Source organism: Leptosomus discolor, chromosome 8 (genome assembly GCF_034619465.1).
Source record: "Leptosomus discolor isolate bLepDis1 chromosome 8, bLepDis1.hap2, whole genome shotgun sequence".
Taxonomy (NCBI): Eukaryota; Metazoa; Chordata; class Aves; order Leptosomiformes; family Leptosomidae; genus Leptosomus; species Leptosomus discolor.
In genome coordinates, this window is record NC_141398.1 from 9,738,515 (window position 1) to 9,757,288 (window position 18,774).

The 18,774-nt window shown below is 36.7% G+C and overlaps 1 protein-coding gene across 4 annotated transcripts in view; it reads left to right on the top strand.

Moving 5' to 3' along the window:
* The window catches only part of PTPN3 (protein tyrosine phosphatase non-receptor type 3), a 155,700-nt gene that overhangs the window by 94,202 nt on the left and 42,724 nt on the right, over positions 1 to 18,774 (top strand). For 3 of the 4 annotated variants that reach the window (XM_086468937.1, XM_086468938.1, XM_009957600.2), the window contains 5 exons: positions 3,806 to 3,893; positions 7,112 to 7,200; positions 12,486 to 12,549; positions 12,869 to 13,041; positions 17,452 to 17,586. In XM_086468937.1, coding sequence (XP_086325063.1) covers positions 3,806 to 3,893; positions 7,112 to 7,200; positions 12,486 to 12,549; positions 12,869 to 13,041; positions 17,452 to 17,586 — 549 coding nt within the window. The remainder of the gene's footprint in view (positions 1 to 3,805; positions 3,894 to 7,111; positions 7,201 to 12,485; positions 12,550 to 12,868; positions 13,042 to 17,451; positions 17,587 to 18,774) is intronic. The other variant, XM_009957601.2, reaches the window with a different exon arrangement.

An 18,774-nucleotide genomic window follows, 5' to 3' on the forward strand; every position in this document is an offset into this window, starting at 1 on the left:
TTAGTAGTGTTGATCAGATACTTGCAAGCTGAATGCAAATATGCCAACCTAAGAAATTATCTGTGAGCATCTGAGCAAATGAAATCCGAATCTCTGTGGGCTTGTTCTCTCTGTATACATCTTTACTTCAGAAGAGCTAGTTCCCCACCTCCTAGATTTTGATTTATACCCTGAAATACCTCCATTTTCATCTCCCCCTGATGCTCCTCAACATTTTTTGTCACCATTCAGTAGTCTCACCTCTTCCTCTTGTTTCTTGACTGCTAGTCAGTGTAGTGAGTAGTTCTGAAATTCATGTGTGCTGCCTACATGCTTTGTCATTTATGGGGCGAAAGAGAACCACTGAACTCAACTGTAGCCGTTCCCTCTGTGTTGGTACTAATCTGGACTGCTTTCCTAGAAGTTCATGTTCAGGAACACAACAGCTGAGTTCTCGACTCCTTCCAGATTAACCCGTGGCTTCCAGTAGGCTCAGAAGTTTTTAGAGGAGCACTTGCAGACAGGCATGAATAAATCTGTTTGTCTTTAGGAAGCAATAGTCTTGGAGACCACTGAGGGGAGATTCTGAAGAGTCTTGAAGTGGTTGGGTTGAACTCATGTATGTGGTGCTATTATAGCCAGAGATACAGAACTGGTTATGTCCTGCAGAGAAAAGACTGGAAGTTACCATTGGTCCAGACAAAGGTGTGGTGGGGTCTGTTGAAAGACCCCTTTCTTTTCTGTTGTTGTTGGTTTTTTTGTTTTTTTTTTTTCAGTGAAACTGATGTTTTCATTTGGTGTGTTTGGTAGAGTGAAGCTTTGATGACTGAGAAGTTTAACTGCTGTATTTGCATTCACATAGGTGGTGGCAATTGAAGTTCTGAGTAAAAATACTTGAGTAGACTGGATTGGGAAAAATGTTTCTTTATTGTTTTAACACTTTTTTTGAAACTCGCTCTTCAGGCCTATTTGTTTCAGAGTACAGGGAGAGGCACACAGATTATTGCATATCCTGGCAGTATTTCTTGTATCGTCCTTTGGCATTCATAGTAAATACTTATATCTGAGACATGGTTTTGACTAGATCAGTGCCAGTAATATACTTGACAAGAACAGTTCTGGTTTTTACCAGGCCTTCTGAGAAGGACAGACAGAAAGGGAGAATTTGTCTTTTTACAGTTTGAAAACAGTGTTGTTTTGGAATGAGATTTCTGCTGATCTGGAGTAAATAATATTTCCTGTAGACCATAAGGGATATCTGTAGATTATTATCCCTTTTAAATTAGCATTCATAGATTACAGGATTGCAAAGTCATCTTCATAAACATCTATCCTTTTTCATTCTTTAGTGTCTATTCTTTGCGAAACTTTCACAAAGGAAAACTAAAAGGCTGGAGTTACTGAAACAATAGACAGACTTAAGAAGTCGTTTTCTGTCTTGTATGTTGTAGCTCAATGCAAGTTTTTTTAGCTAGTTTTTATGTTGTTTTACAAAGTCTGAGAAAGTAGTTTTATGAACGTGTTCATGTGAGAAACTATTCGGTGGACAGTAAGTAGCTGCTGAGAAAGTGGCTATTGTCATATTGAACTGGTATAGCTTCAGAAGTTTTCCTTCTGTGTTCATCCCTAAATCCATAGGGGGATTTTTCTGTATGTAGTTTGTTCTAACAAGGTTTTCTTACCATTTTTTTGCTTTGTACATAAGCAGCCTGAGGTGTCAGGATGTGGATATTATCCAAATTGGTAATGTTTTCATAGTACTTGCTGGATCTAGCCATCAGTTTGAGGAGAAGGATGTGTTTGAAACTTCATAAGGTGCTTATATTCCAGATGATGTTTGTTAGCCCTTGGGTATCAGCAGCTATAGAAATTGGAAAGAGACACCAAGACTGGTGTCCTCTTGCCTGTTTGTCTCATCAAGTAACTACCACCTGCTTAGGGACCTCAAGGTTTCATTTCATCTCTAATTGAATAGGGAGGTGTAACAAGAAAAAAAACTAAGTCTGTGCTGAGATACTTCTAGTTGGCCTTTCAAGACACAAGGCTAGACTGGTCTGGTGTAGAAGGCGTAAGCAAATTGAGAAATAAAATTTGCAAGCATGTTATGTTGGTATGCAACAGACTTTTCCCATCTTTTTGAACAAAGTTCTTGATCAAAATTTAAAAAAAATAAAATAATGTACTCTTGTAAACATATTCAGCATCCTGTTGTATAATAAAATGGTCATTTTGGGGGGTTTTCCTTTACCTTTCTGACACAGTGAAAGACATAAGGTCTACTAATGTTTTTCAAAAACAAGGTGATAGTAGTCCCTGTAGGTGTAGATCTGAGTGAGCAGTTTATCTCAAGATTGTGACAAACAGCTCTTTTTTTGGTTTTTTGGGGTTTTTTGTCTGTGCTCTTTTTTTCCAATATTGTGATGTCCTCAAGCCACACTGCTGTCAATGGCTGTCCAGGTCAGCATAACTTTCAGTTTCATGGAGCATGATGTAAAGTTTCCTAGAGTGGCTGTTTCAGGGCATAGTCTGGAATTTGAGAGAATGGGTATTAGTTGGAAGTAATAGATGTCCATCTTTTGAGGTGAAGCCCCTTTTAAGAATGGGAATTACTGCCTTATGTGGAATGCCTATGTATCTGGAGTTCTTAACATTCTTAACACAATGTTATGTTAGCTTTTTACAGATTGTTTTTAAACTGCATTTTATTAATGTTATTTCGTGTGTGTCATTTTGGAAGCTCACCTAGCAAAGAGTTGGTTTTGGCTGCACTTAGTTGCAGATATGATAGGATGATAGCACATGTCTTTTCTACTTAGATGTGTGTAGATACTACACGCATCCCTCAGCCTCTTCTTACAGTTACTCGAACACGCTATAGTGCTTGAATCGCTCATGTGTTCTGTGAGACCAGGATCGCTGTGGGTGCAGCACAGTGTCAGTAAGTTAAGGCAGATTCCAGGTTACAGCTGCCTCTTGTCTGATTGGTTCTTGTCTGGTCTTGGCCCTGCAATTTATTGGAAGGGGCTACTTTCGTTATCGTGCAAAGGAATCTTGTTTAGGCCACGTTGCATTCCCCTCAGATGAATAATTAGTAGGCTGCATGGGAGAATCAGCTAGGTAGGGATTACTGCTGCGTCCTTTCGTTTTAAAAACTCCTAGTAGATTGCACGTAGCTCTCCATGAAGGTATATAGTTGCTTATGCGAGGTGTGGGGATTTTTGAGGGTTTGTATCTGGAAAATAAAGTCTCAGAATCATAGAAGCTTTCTAGGAGACCAGAAGATAGACTCCTCTTAAGTCTTGCAGCACATTTTACATCTAGCAGCAGGAGAAAAAATATTTTAAGACTTACAGATTGTAAATAAACTCAGATGGCTTTTCCTCAGTGAATTTGATAACTTTAACTTACTTAATCTTTCTCCCCTTTATTTTTTTTTATCACATTCCTGCTTCTAATCTGTCTTCTAAATTACTTCCTTCTGAGAGACTACGCAGTATAGAATATTTACAGATACAGCTTCTTGTTATAAAGGGAGCTTTAATAGGGGAATCACTTCCTCATCACTTTTAAACAAAACAGGTCAAATGATTTTTTTTTCTAAAAAGAGCTGGCCCAGAATGGCTAAGTTAGTAACATTATATATAACTTGATTGATTTTTTGAGAGGAGTTTAGGAGGGCCTTCACAAGTGAAGAACTCATGGCAGTAGTTAATGAGGTTCGGTTTTGGGCTGTGGGGTTCTTCTGGTTTTCTGCATTTGGAGTAAAAATAATACCATGTCTTTTATTTTTGACTGCAGTCCATATTTTTTTTTCTTCCTCCTTTAGTGGCCTCAAGCAATCTGAAGCAGAGTCTTGCTACATAAATATAGCACGAACACTTGAATTCTATGGAGTGGAATTGCACAGTGGTAGAGTATGTTTACATTGTGATTATAAATTCACTTGGAAAAAAAAATTGTATGCCTTTTTTACATAATAGCAGTAAATATCAGTAGCATTTAAGTATTGACTTTATCATGTCTTATGTTTAATTAAAGAGTTGCATAATGTTTCAGTAATTTCTGTGTAGCATAGATGCTGGAATTTCAACCAAATAAGTTAGATCTCCTTGGAAGAGTAACAATATATTGTTAGATAAATTGTTTCGATACTGCAATATATTTTACTTAATAATTTTACTAAAGTTCATGAATGTCTTAGCATGAAAAAAAAAAGGAATTCTCTGTTTAGTGCTATGAAGTAGTTGGCACGTGTTTTAAGAATTTACTTCCTCTGAATTTCTAACACAATGTTAAGAATATAGAGATTGTTGGGGGTTTTTTATTCTTGTATTCTCTGACTCCAGGCTAAATCTAAGCACAGTTTAACAGCGTGGAAGATGACTGCTAAAAATGTATTTGAAATCTTTCAGATACAGGGTGTGCATTGATAAGAAACATATCTTAGTATTTCACTGACTACTCGGATTGAAATGTTTGATTGCACTAGCTGTCTGAGACAGATCCCCAAAATATTTCTTTTTACTGCATCCTAGTGTGCAAGTTACCATTTGTGCTTTTATGTAATAGCAAAATTTTGACATAAAGCTTGTAGTATAAAAACTTAGTGAAGTGTAGTGCAGATGATCGATTTCCTAAATGAAGATGACTACTGTTTTTCTTAACATTTTTCTGAGACTTGTTAATAATCCTGACACTGGGAATGTTAATCATCAATTTCTGTAATGATGGAAGGGATAGAAAAAGTAATTTTCTTCCTTCAGCATGATGTTTTCTTCAGTTTTTTTTTCTTTATGCTGCTACAAATAAGTGTGTTGCATTAGATTTCTAAGAATTCCTAAAATACTCCTGTATAAACTCACTGTAATTATATCCATATAATTACATTCAGTCTGATGTTAACTCATCTTTCACTTTTACTCAGAGAGACGAAGATATGAAATTTGTAGAATCAGTATTATTTCGATATCTACAAAAATCCAGATAGTAATTGTAAATGAAATCAAATGTGAATCAGTATTTAACTAGCTAAATGTCTGGTGTGATTGTTTTTATCTTTAAAAATTTTTTTATTAATAGGTCTATAAAGTAACAGTTAAAAAGAAAAATATATGCATGTTTTTTCTTAGTTGTGCAATTTAACAGCGTAAATGTTTTGGAAGGAAAATAACTGCACACCTACATCATCTTTCTTTTGGGAGACCTTCTTTCTTTATACTAGTCCAAAATCTTGTTTTCAGTTTTCTTAGCTTTAACTTAAGAGAATTCATTACAACAAATAGCATGGGAGCTTAGTGTTTTGGACTGGGACAGACAGTGGTGGGGAATGAACTTTGTTCTGACAAAGCTCCTGGAGAAAATAAGAGTAGTTTAGCCTAATTAATCCATATCAAGTGGTTAGCTAATCCTTTATTTCTGCTAAATCATGTAGATTTTAGTGTTTTCTTCTAAAGCTGTTTTTTCTTGACAGTATTGATTTTTAAAAGCAGGAACCTGGAGTAAGCTCCCACTGCTAATAATACCGGTTTCTGTCCTGCTTTGGGTTGACTGTATCATGGCAGGGGCAGCTAAATTACATGCAGTTCATCTCCTGAAATACCCCAGTTTTCTCCCCAAGTATTGAAATAAAGGGGTGTCAATTCCGGATTCCTGCATTATGCCAGAATAAACTGGCAGTTTGGGAGCTTCTTCCGATGGAGATTCGACCACCTCCTCTAGCAGCAGTTCTTGGCAAAGTGAGGCAGGAGGTTACTGAGGGTTATTAATAATTTCAACTGATTCTGGGCTACCTTGAGTGTATCTGGACTGCTACCTACTTAATGATTTTCTTTTATTATACTCTCAGAGATAGGACTGGTATTCCTCTCATCTTCTCAGCATTCAGTGTTTATGCATGATATCTTAAATAGGTATTGCTCATTGTCTATGAACTGCTGTGCTATTTCACTGGAGATTTATAAATCACATTGCAGATTAAGTTCAGCTTCATTTATTCATATGCCTGTATCACGCTTCTATTCAACTACTTTAAAGGATGTGTTGTAGACTTTCCACAGCATTGTTAGAGCATATGCTACCTGTTCCTATTCTTCTGTACCTTACTAATATAAAGAAATTGGGATTGGACATAGAATAAAACTGTATTATTAACTGAGCACAGAGTACCATCTAGAGGACCAGCTAAGCTACTGAAGGCTTCAAGAGAATCAGTTACCTTTGGCCATCCTTTACAAAATAGTCTGAAACTACTTTTGAGTCAAACCTGATGTTTTAACCAGTGAGTTCTATACTTACACATAGGTTTATGTGTTCAACTCTGTTTAGAAATTTGTGTAACAACATATTGGTACATGTTGATCATAGAGAAATAGGAAGCCAAAATTTGTAACTTTCGTAACATCAGTTTGGGTTTAGACTCAAATTGACCATTCAAGCATCCTGCCCCCTGCCCTTTTGTTTTTTTCTTTTAACTCAAGTGTTTGCTTATATTGGAAGCATATTTCCTCTTGAATATCTCAATACCTATAAAGGATTGTAAATTTGTGGATTCATTTTTCCAGTTGAGAGTGTTAAGCTGATGCACAGGTTTTGGTTTAGTTAAAAAATGAATTTCGTTTAGTGCTTCAAATATTCATGTACACTTATAAATTCCTCTAGCATACTCTTATATGCAGAATTGTGGTCACCTTCTGCCCAGTCTTTGCTGGTAAGACTTTTTTGGAAAAAATAAGGAATCATTTCCTTTGTTTTTAAACAGCTTAAAATCAGGACATTTGTGTTCAGTTTCCAAAATTCTGTGACGTTTACCTGACTGATCTGGGGAAGTGCTTCAGCTTCTTTCCCATGGTTAAATTAATACGTCTGGACTTGAAAAATTAATCTGATACTGACCTAAAGAATATCTAGTGTAGTATGATGAAAATTACAACTTATTTCGATGAGTGAAAACTTACAATACCTAGTGGATAACATCAAAGGAAAGAGATGAATGAAAAAAAATTCAAATATGAAATTGAATTTTTGCCTTGGGAGTAGCAATTTAAGTATAGAAAACCTGAAAATGAATTTATAAGTAGATAAATGGGAATGACACAAACTACATATGTGTTCTTACGGTATTTTTCTTTTGCAGGATCTCCATAATCTAGATCTCATGATTGGGATTGCATCCGGTGGAATCGCTGTATATAGAAAACTGATCTGCACAAGCTTCTATCCCTGGTAAACTCCTTTACTAGTAAAGAAATATGTCTGATCTTTTCAAGCTTATTTCCATTTGCTTTAACGTTTATTCCAAAGAAGACTACAATACATAAATTTGTTCTTTATGGGGTATCCTTTTATTTCCTTGTGTTGAGATAAAAATGAAACCTGTTGCCTAGCCTTTTAATTCTCTAAGACTTTTGAACTTGGACTGTGTGAAGTCTTGATCAAATTAATTCATATACAGGTGTGAGTACATGATTAGGAGGACCCTGTAGTCTTAGAGATTTGCTGCTGTTACACCAAATAATGTGTCTTTTCCTAAGAAAAATCGTTATTACTAGTAAAGATCAACAGCTAATGATCTGATCGTGTCATTCAGCAAGAAGATACTTGCTTCTCAGAAAAGAAATGAGTTATTTGGAGTTTCGGATTTGCTGGAACTAGGATAAAATAATTCAGACAAATTTAAGTGTCATCAGACAAGGCTATATAATGTTAACACATTTTTGAGTCTCCAAGGGAGAGACCTTTGTATTATTCTCTGATACTGAAAACATTAGAGTGCATGATAGTGCTGTAGAAAATAATCACTACAAAGAAACAATGTACTCAAGAAGTCTAACAAGAATGCATTAAAAATTAGTTACACTATAATTATTTGTAGTACTTATGGGCTTTATTAGTTATACCATACTAAAAATGGTAACATAAATTAGAAATTACATGGAGGCTGTGCATTTCCTTAAGGTTTTTGGATTGTATCAGAAATTTTTCCCGTTCTTTTTTAAAATAAGTATGAGTTTGATATGTATACTTGATAAAGTATAGCTTTGTGATGTTATGCGTGTTTTCCTCATATAATTTGTAACAGTTTTTCTGGAGAATGTTTTCAGTAAGGTGGTATAGTCGTCTTAATCATGATAGAAAAGTGCATTCTAATGGGTGGTGCTTGCTTTTTGCCCCTTAATTATGTAAAAAGAGGCCTTCTTAGCAATATTCCTTAAATACTTGAGTCATTCCATCCTTTCATTATGAACCCAACCTAACAAGTATTTCCTATGGGAAAGCAATAAAATCATTTTCAATTTAAATTTTAGTGGAAAATGTTCTGCATAGTCTCTGGGTTTTTGTTTTCTTTTCTTTGCACTGAGTTGGATTTCAACTCACTTGGATGTACTGTAAGCATCCTAAATGTATGTCAATAATCCTCCCACACAACACAGTGACATCTTGTATTTTTTCGTTTCTAAAGCACACTAAAGGATAAAAGACTTTTATCTTTCATCTTTGTGCCTTGAGCTCTGCCCTTTCATATGTCAGTCTCTCAGCTTCTTTAAACAGCTGCAGGGTTTAAAAACTGCCAACTGGAGGCATTTTCTGTCTTCTGTGAGTCTTGTCCTGCCAACTTAGTGACCTAAGGTATGAATGGGTAATAGTTATTACTGAAAAACATAGCGATGACATTTTAAAATCCAGGGCTATATGATTTTCTAGGGAAGGGAGAGAGAGCTTTATAGCACAAAAAAACCTGAGGAATCTGCAACTTCCTGTGCTACTTTTACTCCTGGAGAGCAGAGTGGAGTGAAACACAAAAGCTAAAATATCGTTCACAAAAACCTATTCTCGTTTACAAAAAGAAATTGAGAGGAAAAAAAACCACAGAGGTTTTTCAGTTCAAATAATTTCCACTCTAAAAGATGAGGTTTAGGCAGCAATGTTTTCAGCTGACAGCTAATGCAATTGTTCCAAGATTTCCTACTCTCTCTCTAAAAATATCTTTTCAACTTGAAAGAAGACAAAATTCACTACATAGAGGATAACTTTTTGATAGTTTCTTTCTGGCTTATTGAATGATTTAGTCATAATTCTTCATGCAGGACTGGTGTCCATTCCCTACCAGAGCAGACTAGCTTGTGCTGTATTTGTAGTATATACTTCAAATTTCATTTTAGACCTCAATACAGATGTATTTCTGTAATGCCTGGAGTTTTAATGTATCTTGGTTGGGCTGAAGGTGAGTAGGTAAGGAGATTCCTTACAGAACAGTATATGCCTGAAAATGCAAAAAAAACCCCATTCGGATAGTTGAAATTGTATTTGGGCTTTTTATATAAGACCATTTGCAGTAAGTAGTTTGTCCTATGGGCTGAGCAAGCTTCACCATAAACGTGGTAGAGCTCAAGGTGGCAGCAAACACCATCAAAGCACTCTTTCCAAAACTTGAAGTAAAATACTCTGCAGCATCAGTGGATCACAACAATACAGCTATGCCATATGGTAATAGTCAAAGGGGACCAAAAGTTTTCAGGAACAGAGGCAGTGAGAGAGTGCTGCCTTGGCAAAAGGAGGATTTTCAATCAAAGCAACCTACATTAAGGAGCTGACTGATCAGTCATAGGCAATGCAAGTCAAGACAGGTTTAAAAAATAACTATGGATTTAACACAGTATTTCATGTCTTCTGGAAACTAATTCTTGGGGGTGCTTGACTGTTTTGCCATAACCTCCAAATTTGTTTTGCAAGTAAAATATCTATGACAAAAACTTACAAACACTCTTTACATCAGCAGCCGTTAAGGTTACATATTAAGTGCCATTCAGTGTATGCAGTTTCTTTGCTTTGAAAACTTCAGAGAAACTGCTAGAGGAATATATTTGACTTTGCTAGTTAAAATTTAAAAAACCACTTGGCAGTCTTACATACTAAATTTAACAGAACCTTTCCTGTTGAATCTTCCAATGGCAAAGTATAAGACTTAGAGCTAAAGAAACATTTTTGCTTCAGGTCAAAAATACCGGCTCTTAATACTAAGTGCTAAGACAGAATGGCCAATTTGATTGGGAATGAGTAATTCTGCTCACTTAGTGAGATCTGTTTTGACCATTGTGAATGATGGGAAGACGAAACCCAAAAGATCTATAATTATTAATATGCTTGTTTATAATTATTTATATCATTATTAGTATGCTACATGTATTGAGCATTTTACATGTAAACCATGAAATTTAATGATTTCTGAATGTTGCATAGTCACTGGACAGGTTATTGGTGACTAATAAGGGCAGGTGAGCCACCAGTTAGGACAAAAGTAACTCCATTCTATTCAGATCATGTTTTGGATGTGGCACCTTCAAGCACTTCTTAAATCTAAATCCTTCGATACCTTAATCTCTTGGATATTTTGTGGATTTTTCTTTATCTGAATATTCACTCAACTTGTAGGCGTAACATTGCAAATGATTTTTAGTTAATGTTAAATAAAACTGTCAGATTAGCAAGTGTTCTTTGTCACTGAATTAAATAGGTTTAGTTGTACTTTAAGAAGAATGAATGGAATAGAGAGGGATGCTCTACTTAGAGGAGAGTCAAAATAAAGAGGCTTAAACCCCTGATTTGACTTGAAGTGATTATGTGGTCATGCAGTGAATCACGGGGTGTGGTTTGTTTTTTTTTTTTAAAAAAAAAGGGGCGGGGGAGAGGAGAGCAATTGAGAGTTTTGTTATTTGGGGATGTTGGCCACCTTTTTGTTGTTGGATGGAGGGTTTTTTGCTTAGTCTACAAGGTTAGGTTTCTGTGTCCTGCATTTCTGCTGGCTCTGTGTTAGGGTAAGAACAGACCGAGACAGCAACTGTGTAGGCTGAGAATGACTTCAGAAACTTAGTTGTTGAAGTTTTATCTAAGACAAGAAATGTGGTAAGAAAGAACCAGAAGCACAGAACTTGAGTGTTAGTCCAAGTAGAATAGCTCTAGAATTGATAAAAGATTTATATATAAATCTCAGTAAACACAGCTGAAAGTTTGTGACTTACCGGGAAGTTCAGAATCCAGAACTTTTAGATGGGCAATACAGATCATTACTGTTTGAGGCAGCAAGTCAAACGGCACAAGTGTTTCAAGAGCTGGCCTCACTGGAGAGGTGGCTATGACTTCAGCTTCCCATTGACTTGCACAACAATTTACCTGGTCACCAAAAAAAGTGTTAATGGAATTACTGTTTCTTTGTGGTTCTGTAATTGATAGAGCATTGAAAATTGAAAAAGCATTTTCAGAAATGGGCACAAGTTCAGTTTTCCACCTCTTTTGTTTGGAGGGGGGATTGTTCATTCCCTTACCTTTCTTGTTTGTAACCGGCAAATATACTCCTGTATCAGGGAAGGACGTTGCTCTGTAACTAAAGTGCATCTCTGGGCGATGGGGAATGAATGATATGCCGTTGTCCCGCGTGCTGAGAGTGATGCAAAAATGGTGATAAGAATTGAGACGACCTTCAATATCGTTCATACCTGTTGAGATCTAAGATGCTGTGAAACAGTATCAGTTGACGAGAATATTGTGAGATTTTTAGCAGCAACCTTCCAAAACCCTTTCATGGTGTTTTTGAGGTAGATATGACTTGAGCAGACCTTAAATAGCTTTCCCAAGGCATCTGTGTGATTCCAGCTGATCACGGATCACAGATTTCTTTTCCTAAAATGTGTAGGTTTTCAGTTATTGAAGTATTGCAGAGAAAATTTCAGTATTTAGAGACAAATCTTGTTTTGCTGTAGGAAGGTGCGTGGGTACTTAGAAGCTTGTTTAATTTAGCAAAACTGATAAGCATATAATTAAAATGAAAATTGCTTGAGCACCAATTCCAATTGTAATCCTTACCTTAGAAAAATCTTTATTCATATACATAGAAGAGAGGCATTCAATTCTGTATAGAATTACCACATAAATTATGTAGAAATGTTAATAATTGAAGTGAAAAACATATTAACACTCATTCTTACAGTTTTCATCCTTCTACAATTATGATTTTAACTGCAACTTTTGTTTAATTATTAATACATTATATTTTTTGCATTATGAAGCCAATTCTGTGAAGTCTATGGGAAATTTCAGATGTTGTATGACCAACCTTGTCGTGTCATTCAGGTCTTAAGCTTTGTTCCTTTAGTCACAGTTGTCATATGATTCTTAAGTTATACAAACTTGACACATTTACCATTTGTGCAGCTTAGTAAAGGATGTCATCAAGTTTTTTGCTGTAAGAATAGATTTGGTGGGAGAGAATTGCTATGTGAACTATTTAAAGAGGAAATGAGGAAGAATCTCAATTTTAAAAAGGCCTTCTTAGCTAGAATTTTCCCTTTGAGTTTCTTGATATCTGTTTGGCTTTAAACACAGGAGATGACTGCATGTTATTCATTGAATATTTAACAGCTGTAATCTTTCAGGCTTGCTGCATGCAGTATTATTTTTCATTGTTTTATCCCAGTAAATTGTTTAGTGTTTCATGGTCTGTTTGTTTCTTTTAGGGTGAACATATTAAAAATTTCCTTTAAAAGGAAAAAGTTTTTTATACAACAACGACAAAAACATGTAAGTAGTCATTTAATTTTGTTTTGCTCAAGAGGTCATGTTCAATTTTTCTTTGCCTTAAATGTTAAGGCAACAAAACACTGATCAACTTAATAGTTTTTCAGTATTGCTTAAACTATTCTGCAGTTTAGAATTTCATATAGTCACAGGGCTATTTTGGCCATCGCGGGCTCAAAATCTACTATATGCTGCTTTTTTGTTTTCCTAAATGCACTTTTCCTATTTAAGCTGAAAGTAATTTTGTTGTTGTTTTATGAGTGAGTTTACTGTGTTTAATCTGCTTGTATATACTGAAACATGGCATTTCCTACCATTACAGAATGAATCCAGAGAGCATATTGTTGCCTTCAACATGTTAAATTACAGAGCATGCAAAAATTTATGGAAATCTTGTGTAGAGCATCACACGTTTTTTCAGGCGAAGAAGTCACTACCTCATGAAAAAAAGATACTGTCCCATTATTGGACCCTGGGTTCTAGAAATCCAGCAAAGTGAGTATTGTGTGAAAGCATGTTTTACTTTGTAATGGGAACGGGAGGATCTGAGTCAGTGATAGCTCAAGCTGGAGTGGCAGAGTTCTCTTCTGCCAACAGCTGTGTCCCAGTCTGTATGTGACCCATTTGAATAGGTTTAGAGCTGTGGTTTCAGTTTCTGCAACATGGTATCATTATAATAGAACTTTTCGTACCATTTCCTAAAAAAGTTTTTGAATGTAAGTATGTTTTACTGGTATTGTTTCAACTTGCTGTTTCAGTTTGAGGTATAAGAACACTAGAAAGTAAAAATATCGTGTGGCTAATGATCCAGTGAAAGAATTTGCTGAACAGTTTTGTTTTGAGCTCTTAGTGTCATATACACACTCTGTTTAATACCTTAGGGCAGTTTCTGGAGTGCGTCATGCCAACCACTTATTACTGACATTGAGATGAAAAACTTTGTCCGGTCCAAGTATTCAAGATACTACTTTTGTGACGCTTATTTGCCTCATTGGGTTCTGCTAGTCATGGAGCTGGTAGTTTCACAGGGATATCTAAGTTCTAGTTCCCCAAAACTAATACTTCAGAGCCTGTCATTTTGCTATATAAAGTTGGGATTATTCCTTCCCATATGCACCAACTGGGCCCTAAATTCATTAAACTTCATGTGCCATTTTTTTAGTCGCTTGACATTGTAATGTCTTTCTACATTTCTTCACAATTGACCTTTACTTTTGCTATCCTATGTGATTAATATCTTCAGCAAACTTTGTTCACTCTTTTCTCTAGATCATTAGTGAATATGTTGAACAGAAAAGCCCCCAACAGATATCCCTCTAAGACCTCACTGCTGATCTTTTTTTACTATAAATCTAAAACATTTTTTCCTGTTCTCTCTTTTTATGTCACAAGTGAACAGGTAGTTCCTTGAAGTAAGGACCCTATTCCCCAGCTATTTAGTTTCTTTATGGGTTTAAGAGCCCTTGTCAAATTCTTTTTGAAATCTTGAGTAGATTAAATCACTAGTTTAAAGGGGAACGTTATACTCTCATAGTTCTACTATTTCATCTTAGAGGCTTTTAGATTTTTTTTTTGTAAGCATCAGTCCCAGTGACTTTTTTCGTTGTGTTGATTTGTTCTGTTGTTTCATTTATCAGCAATGCAGCTACAAATGTGTCATGCCATGTGTTGTCATTATCTCTGTGTCCTATCCCCACCCCCCAACCCCTCTCCCTAAAAAGTGTCATGAAAGACATAAAAAATCATTCCCATTAATAGTGAATGAAAAAGAAAGTCCTATGTCGTTATCTTCTCTGAATGTAAGATTTTGGAGGGTTCTTTGGTTCTTTGAGCATCTGTAGTCTATGTAGATTCCATAGAAATCCGCTTGTTCTGATGATTTTTGGAGAAGTATTTTATAGTTTTCTTTTTTTGTGGGTGGTGTTTGTTTGTGGGTTTTTTGCAGTGTGTTCCCTTAACAGTTTAATTTTGCATTTAATTTGTCAGACTGATTCTCTCTTTCCTGTTTGGATAAGCTTTAACTTTTGAATGATGTCATCTTACTTCAAATAGCTTCCTAGACTTTGGTGGCTGGCTGGCTTTTCATACTTGCCATGTCTCTTTAGGTACTTGCCATGTCTCTTTAGATACTGCAGAAATTCATACCAAGTGGACTAGTATTGCTTGTAAATGAAGCAGTTAACCTATGAAGGCTGTCCAACAGTAAGAAGGCTGATAAAATGTGGGGTTTTTTCTGCTGGAGTGGAATTCCGTATTTTCACTTAGTACTAGATCATAGCTGAAGCAAGTGAAAACAAGTAGTTGTACAAAGAGTAATCTAATTTTCCAACCTTTTACAGATCCATATCTTGAGAATTAGCTCCTCTATGGAGTAATGTGAACTTGTTCTTCATAGATTGAAGGTTTTGAGGAGGTGACTTTCTCAAAGCTTGTAGGATTGTCACGTCCTAGCGTCCATTCTTTCTCAAAATTTGCAAACAGATTCAAAATCCTGATGCTTGTGTATACACACACACACAGGCATTGCACAGCCCTTGTAATGTTAAGAAGGAAGACAATATGAGTTACAAAGAGTACTAGCTTAGTATCATTCCAATTTTTACCAAACATTTGATTTTTGGCATATTTACCGATACAATGGCTTAATAACTGGTAGCATGCAGGATAGTTGTCATTGAACTGAGTTACTAAGAAAGAATTCTTTTCAAGTAACATTTTGTTCTCAGGCATTATCGCTGATGAATTGCTTATTTAAGCTCTTAAGGAATCTCTAGGGAAAACTGTTCATTGTGATATCTTCCATCAGCTTAATGATATCCTCTGTATTAATGCGTTCTTTGGCCTTATTTATGTCAGCAATAGGCCTGAAATTTAGGATCTGCTGAGGCAGAAGTGACTTGTCAACCTTTACTATCAGAGACTGCTTAAGTACATAAGAAGCAACAGTAATATTGGAAGACTTTCAGTAGCCCCTATCAACTTGGTCACTGTCACTCAGCAAATTATTTTCTCAAAAGATTTAAGAAAAGGTGTGATCAAGTCACTTCCAAAGTCATCTGTTGTATATTGATAATTTTTACTTTCCTACTTGTTTGTGATTGTAGAACGTTGTAAGAGACAACATGAGCTTCCATGTTCCTTTACAAGGATGGCTCTGAGCTCGTATGGAAGCTACAGGAGGAACATTTTGCATTGAGTAGAACAAAGAAACAAACACACATACCCCTACCAAAAAAAAAAAGTTAAAACCCAAACAAATTAAAAGAAAAAGCACAAAAAAACCCCACCCCAAAACCCCCAGAAAACCAAACCTCCACACAAAACCCCCACCAACCACACCATACGATCCTGGAGGTTTTAAGATTGACTTATCATCAATAATTCTTTTGATCCAACTTCTGTCAGCTTTGAAAGGGGTTACATTCAGGTTTTACCACCTTAAGTATCACAAGTTTTCCACTGGAATTTGTGGCTTTCTTGTACTCTGTTCTTTTATGCTCATGTGAGGCAGATATCCCAGTGTTTATTGCATCAGTTGATATAGTTAAACGCTTGCAGCCCTTTAGTACAATTTCTTATTTGCCCATCTCTATGCCCTTCTAGATTTTCTTAGCTTAAGGTACTAGTGGAATTCCATTTAAATTAGGCTGCTGAGTTGTATAAATCACCTGTGTGCCTTATTCTAAGGGCAAGCTGAATCGTATCTCTGAAATTCTGAGAGGTAAGTTCATTCAACGTTTCTGGACTGAATGCTGAATAAACTCTTCTAGGCGCATTCTCATTCCTGGCTGAAAAGCTAAAAATGTACCTGTTTTTTCACAAAGGGTAGCTTCAGTAATAGATGGGAGGAAGGAACTGTCACCTCAAGATAGTACAGCCCATTCCATAGAGGCGTTGGCAGCCTCTTGAGTGTGTTTTCTGAGAAGTATCCTCATATTTGACATCTGAAGAGCAGCTGCTTGGAGTTCAGGAGATTGTTTCTGTTATGTACCTTAACTGAAGTATCTAGAGAATATTAAAATGATTCTGTGGTCAGGATTAGGGGTTAGGGCTCTGTCTTCCATCACATGAGTTACATTACACCTCAAAAGGCACCTGCATTGGAAAAATGCATGAGCAGGCACTGGTGAAAAAGGAAAGCTGATTAATGCAAAATATGTGGAATTCTTCAAGATCTCAGTTTTGATCTACTTGAAAATTTTTTTTCTGCTGTATAATTCGACTACTAAGATATTTTTACTGCTTCTTTAGCTGAGGCTTTGATTCTGATGCAACCCTTATCTTGTCAGGTTCTTGTCACAAGAAGCAGTTCAGACTTGGAGATCCCTTTTCGTGTCAGAGCTTTCTCTAATGGTTTATTCCTATAAGGAACACATCACTCAAATGTGGCTTCCTTCTGGAAAGAGTGAGTGGTCTGTTGTAGCTCTTTATTTGCTGAGGCAGCAGGTAGATGGTTAAAGTCATCCTGTGCTCAGTGAAGCCATTAGTGAATTGTTACCCCTTTATAGAGTTTTAACAGGTAACGTCTAGAATCTTTTGCCTGTTTATGAGCCATGTTTTGTCAGGCACTCAGTTCAATGCCAATAGGACATACTGAATTTCCTGTTTTCCCCTCCATAATCTTAAACGCAATTGGGTTAAAAATAACTCTCAGAAAAAGTTATTTTTACCCAGGCTTGCGATTAGCATTGTAGCAGGGATTAACAAACAGTTTTATTGCCACAAGTGAAGGACAGCAAATGGTTCTGTGAGAATGCAAATGCATAAGTAAGAAGGGGTAAGCACAGGGGTCTTTTAAAACACATGGATTATAAAATTGACTTTCAGAAGCATATTTTAGTTCATTTAAGTTTTCTGTGGAAAATAATTCACATACAGTTTTGTTTTGTTTTGTTTTCTTTTCAGGTCTGTAAACAGCCAGTACTGCAGAAAAGTTATAGGTGGGATGGTTTGGAACCCATCTATGAGACGATCTTTATCTGTTGAGCATCTAGAGACCAAAAGCCTTCCTTCTCGATCACCTCCTGTTACCCCTAATTGGTAAATCCAGTTTCCTCCTTTCCCATACCTTCCAGCCTCCCACCTTTTCTAATTGAATGTACTCTAACAGAATAATTGTGTAGTGTGTACATATATTTTTAAACATTGTTGTTCTGAGAATATATATGCCGACAGAAGAAGAGTGGGCATCGCCTTGACTTTAGCAAGGCTTTTGATACTGTCTGGCAGAATATTATACCCCAGTTAAGACACCATGTTCTGGAAAGGTGGACAACAAGATGGTTTAAAAAAAAAAAAAAGTTGGATGACTAGACTCAGAGGGGAGTTGTTAGTGGGTCATACTCTACCTGGAGGCCAGTAAGAAGTGGAGTACTGCAAGGGTCTATCTTGGGACCTGCCCTGCTTAATGACTTTATGACCTAGAGGAGGCAATTAAGTGCTTGCTCAAAGTTTGCAGCCACCAGACTGGGAAGATGAGTTAATAAGCTTGGGGGCAGGGCTGCTATCCTAAAGGAACTTGATAGTCTGGAGAAATGGGCCAATAGGAACTGTATGAAATTCAATGAAGGCAAATGCAAAGTCCTGGGAAGGAAGAATGCAGTGCAACAGTATTGTCTGCGATGCAACTCTCTGGAAGAGGACCTGGTAATCTTTGTAGGCAGCAAGCTGTACATGAGCTATCTCGTGTGCCCTGGCAGCGAAGAAGTCCACAGCAACCTGGCAATATTAACAGAAGCATAGGTGGTAGATCAAAGGAAGTGATTATCCCCCTTTTGCTCAGCATCCGTTAGACCTTACTAAAATGCTGCGGCTGCTTTTGTATCCGCTAATACAAGAAAGACACTGACAAACTGGAGCGAGCTGAGCAAAGGTGATGATCCACCAAGGTAGTCAGGAGGCTGGAGCACTTACCCGGTGAGGAGAGGCTGAGAGAACTGCACTCATTCAGCCTGGAGTAGCAAGGGTTTCCTGGATGCCTAATAACAGCCTGAGGAGGAGGAAGAGGCTAGCTAGAGGGTGAGACCAGGTTCTTCAGTGTTGCATAGTGAGAGGATGAGGATATGTTGAAACAAGAGAAACCTCTTTGCCACAACTTCAGCTGAGCAGTGGTTGCGTAGAGAAGCTGTGCCATCTCTGTCCTTCAAGTTTTTTGAGATCTGACTAGATAAAACCTTAAGCAGCCTGCTCTGACCTCAGTTGACCCTGCTTTGGGCAGGAGGTTGGACT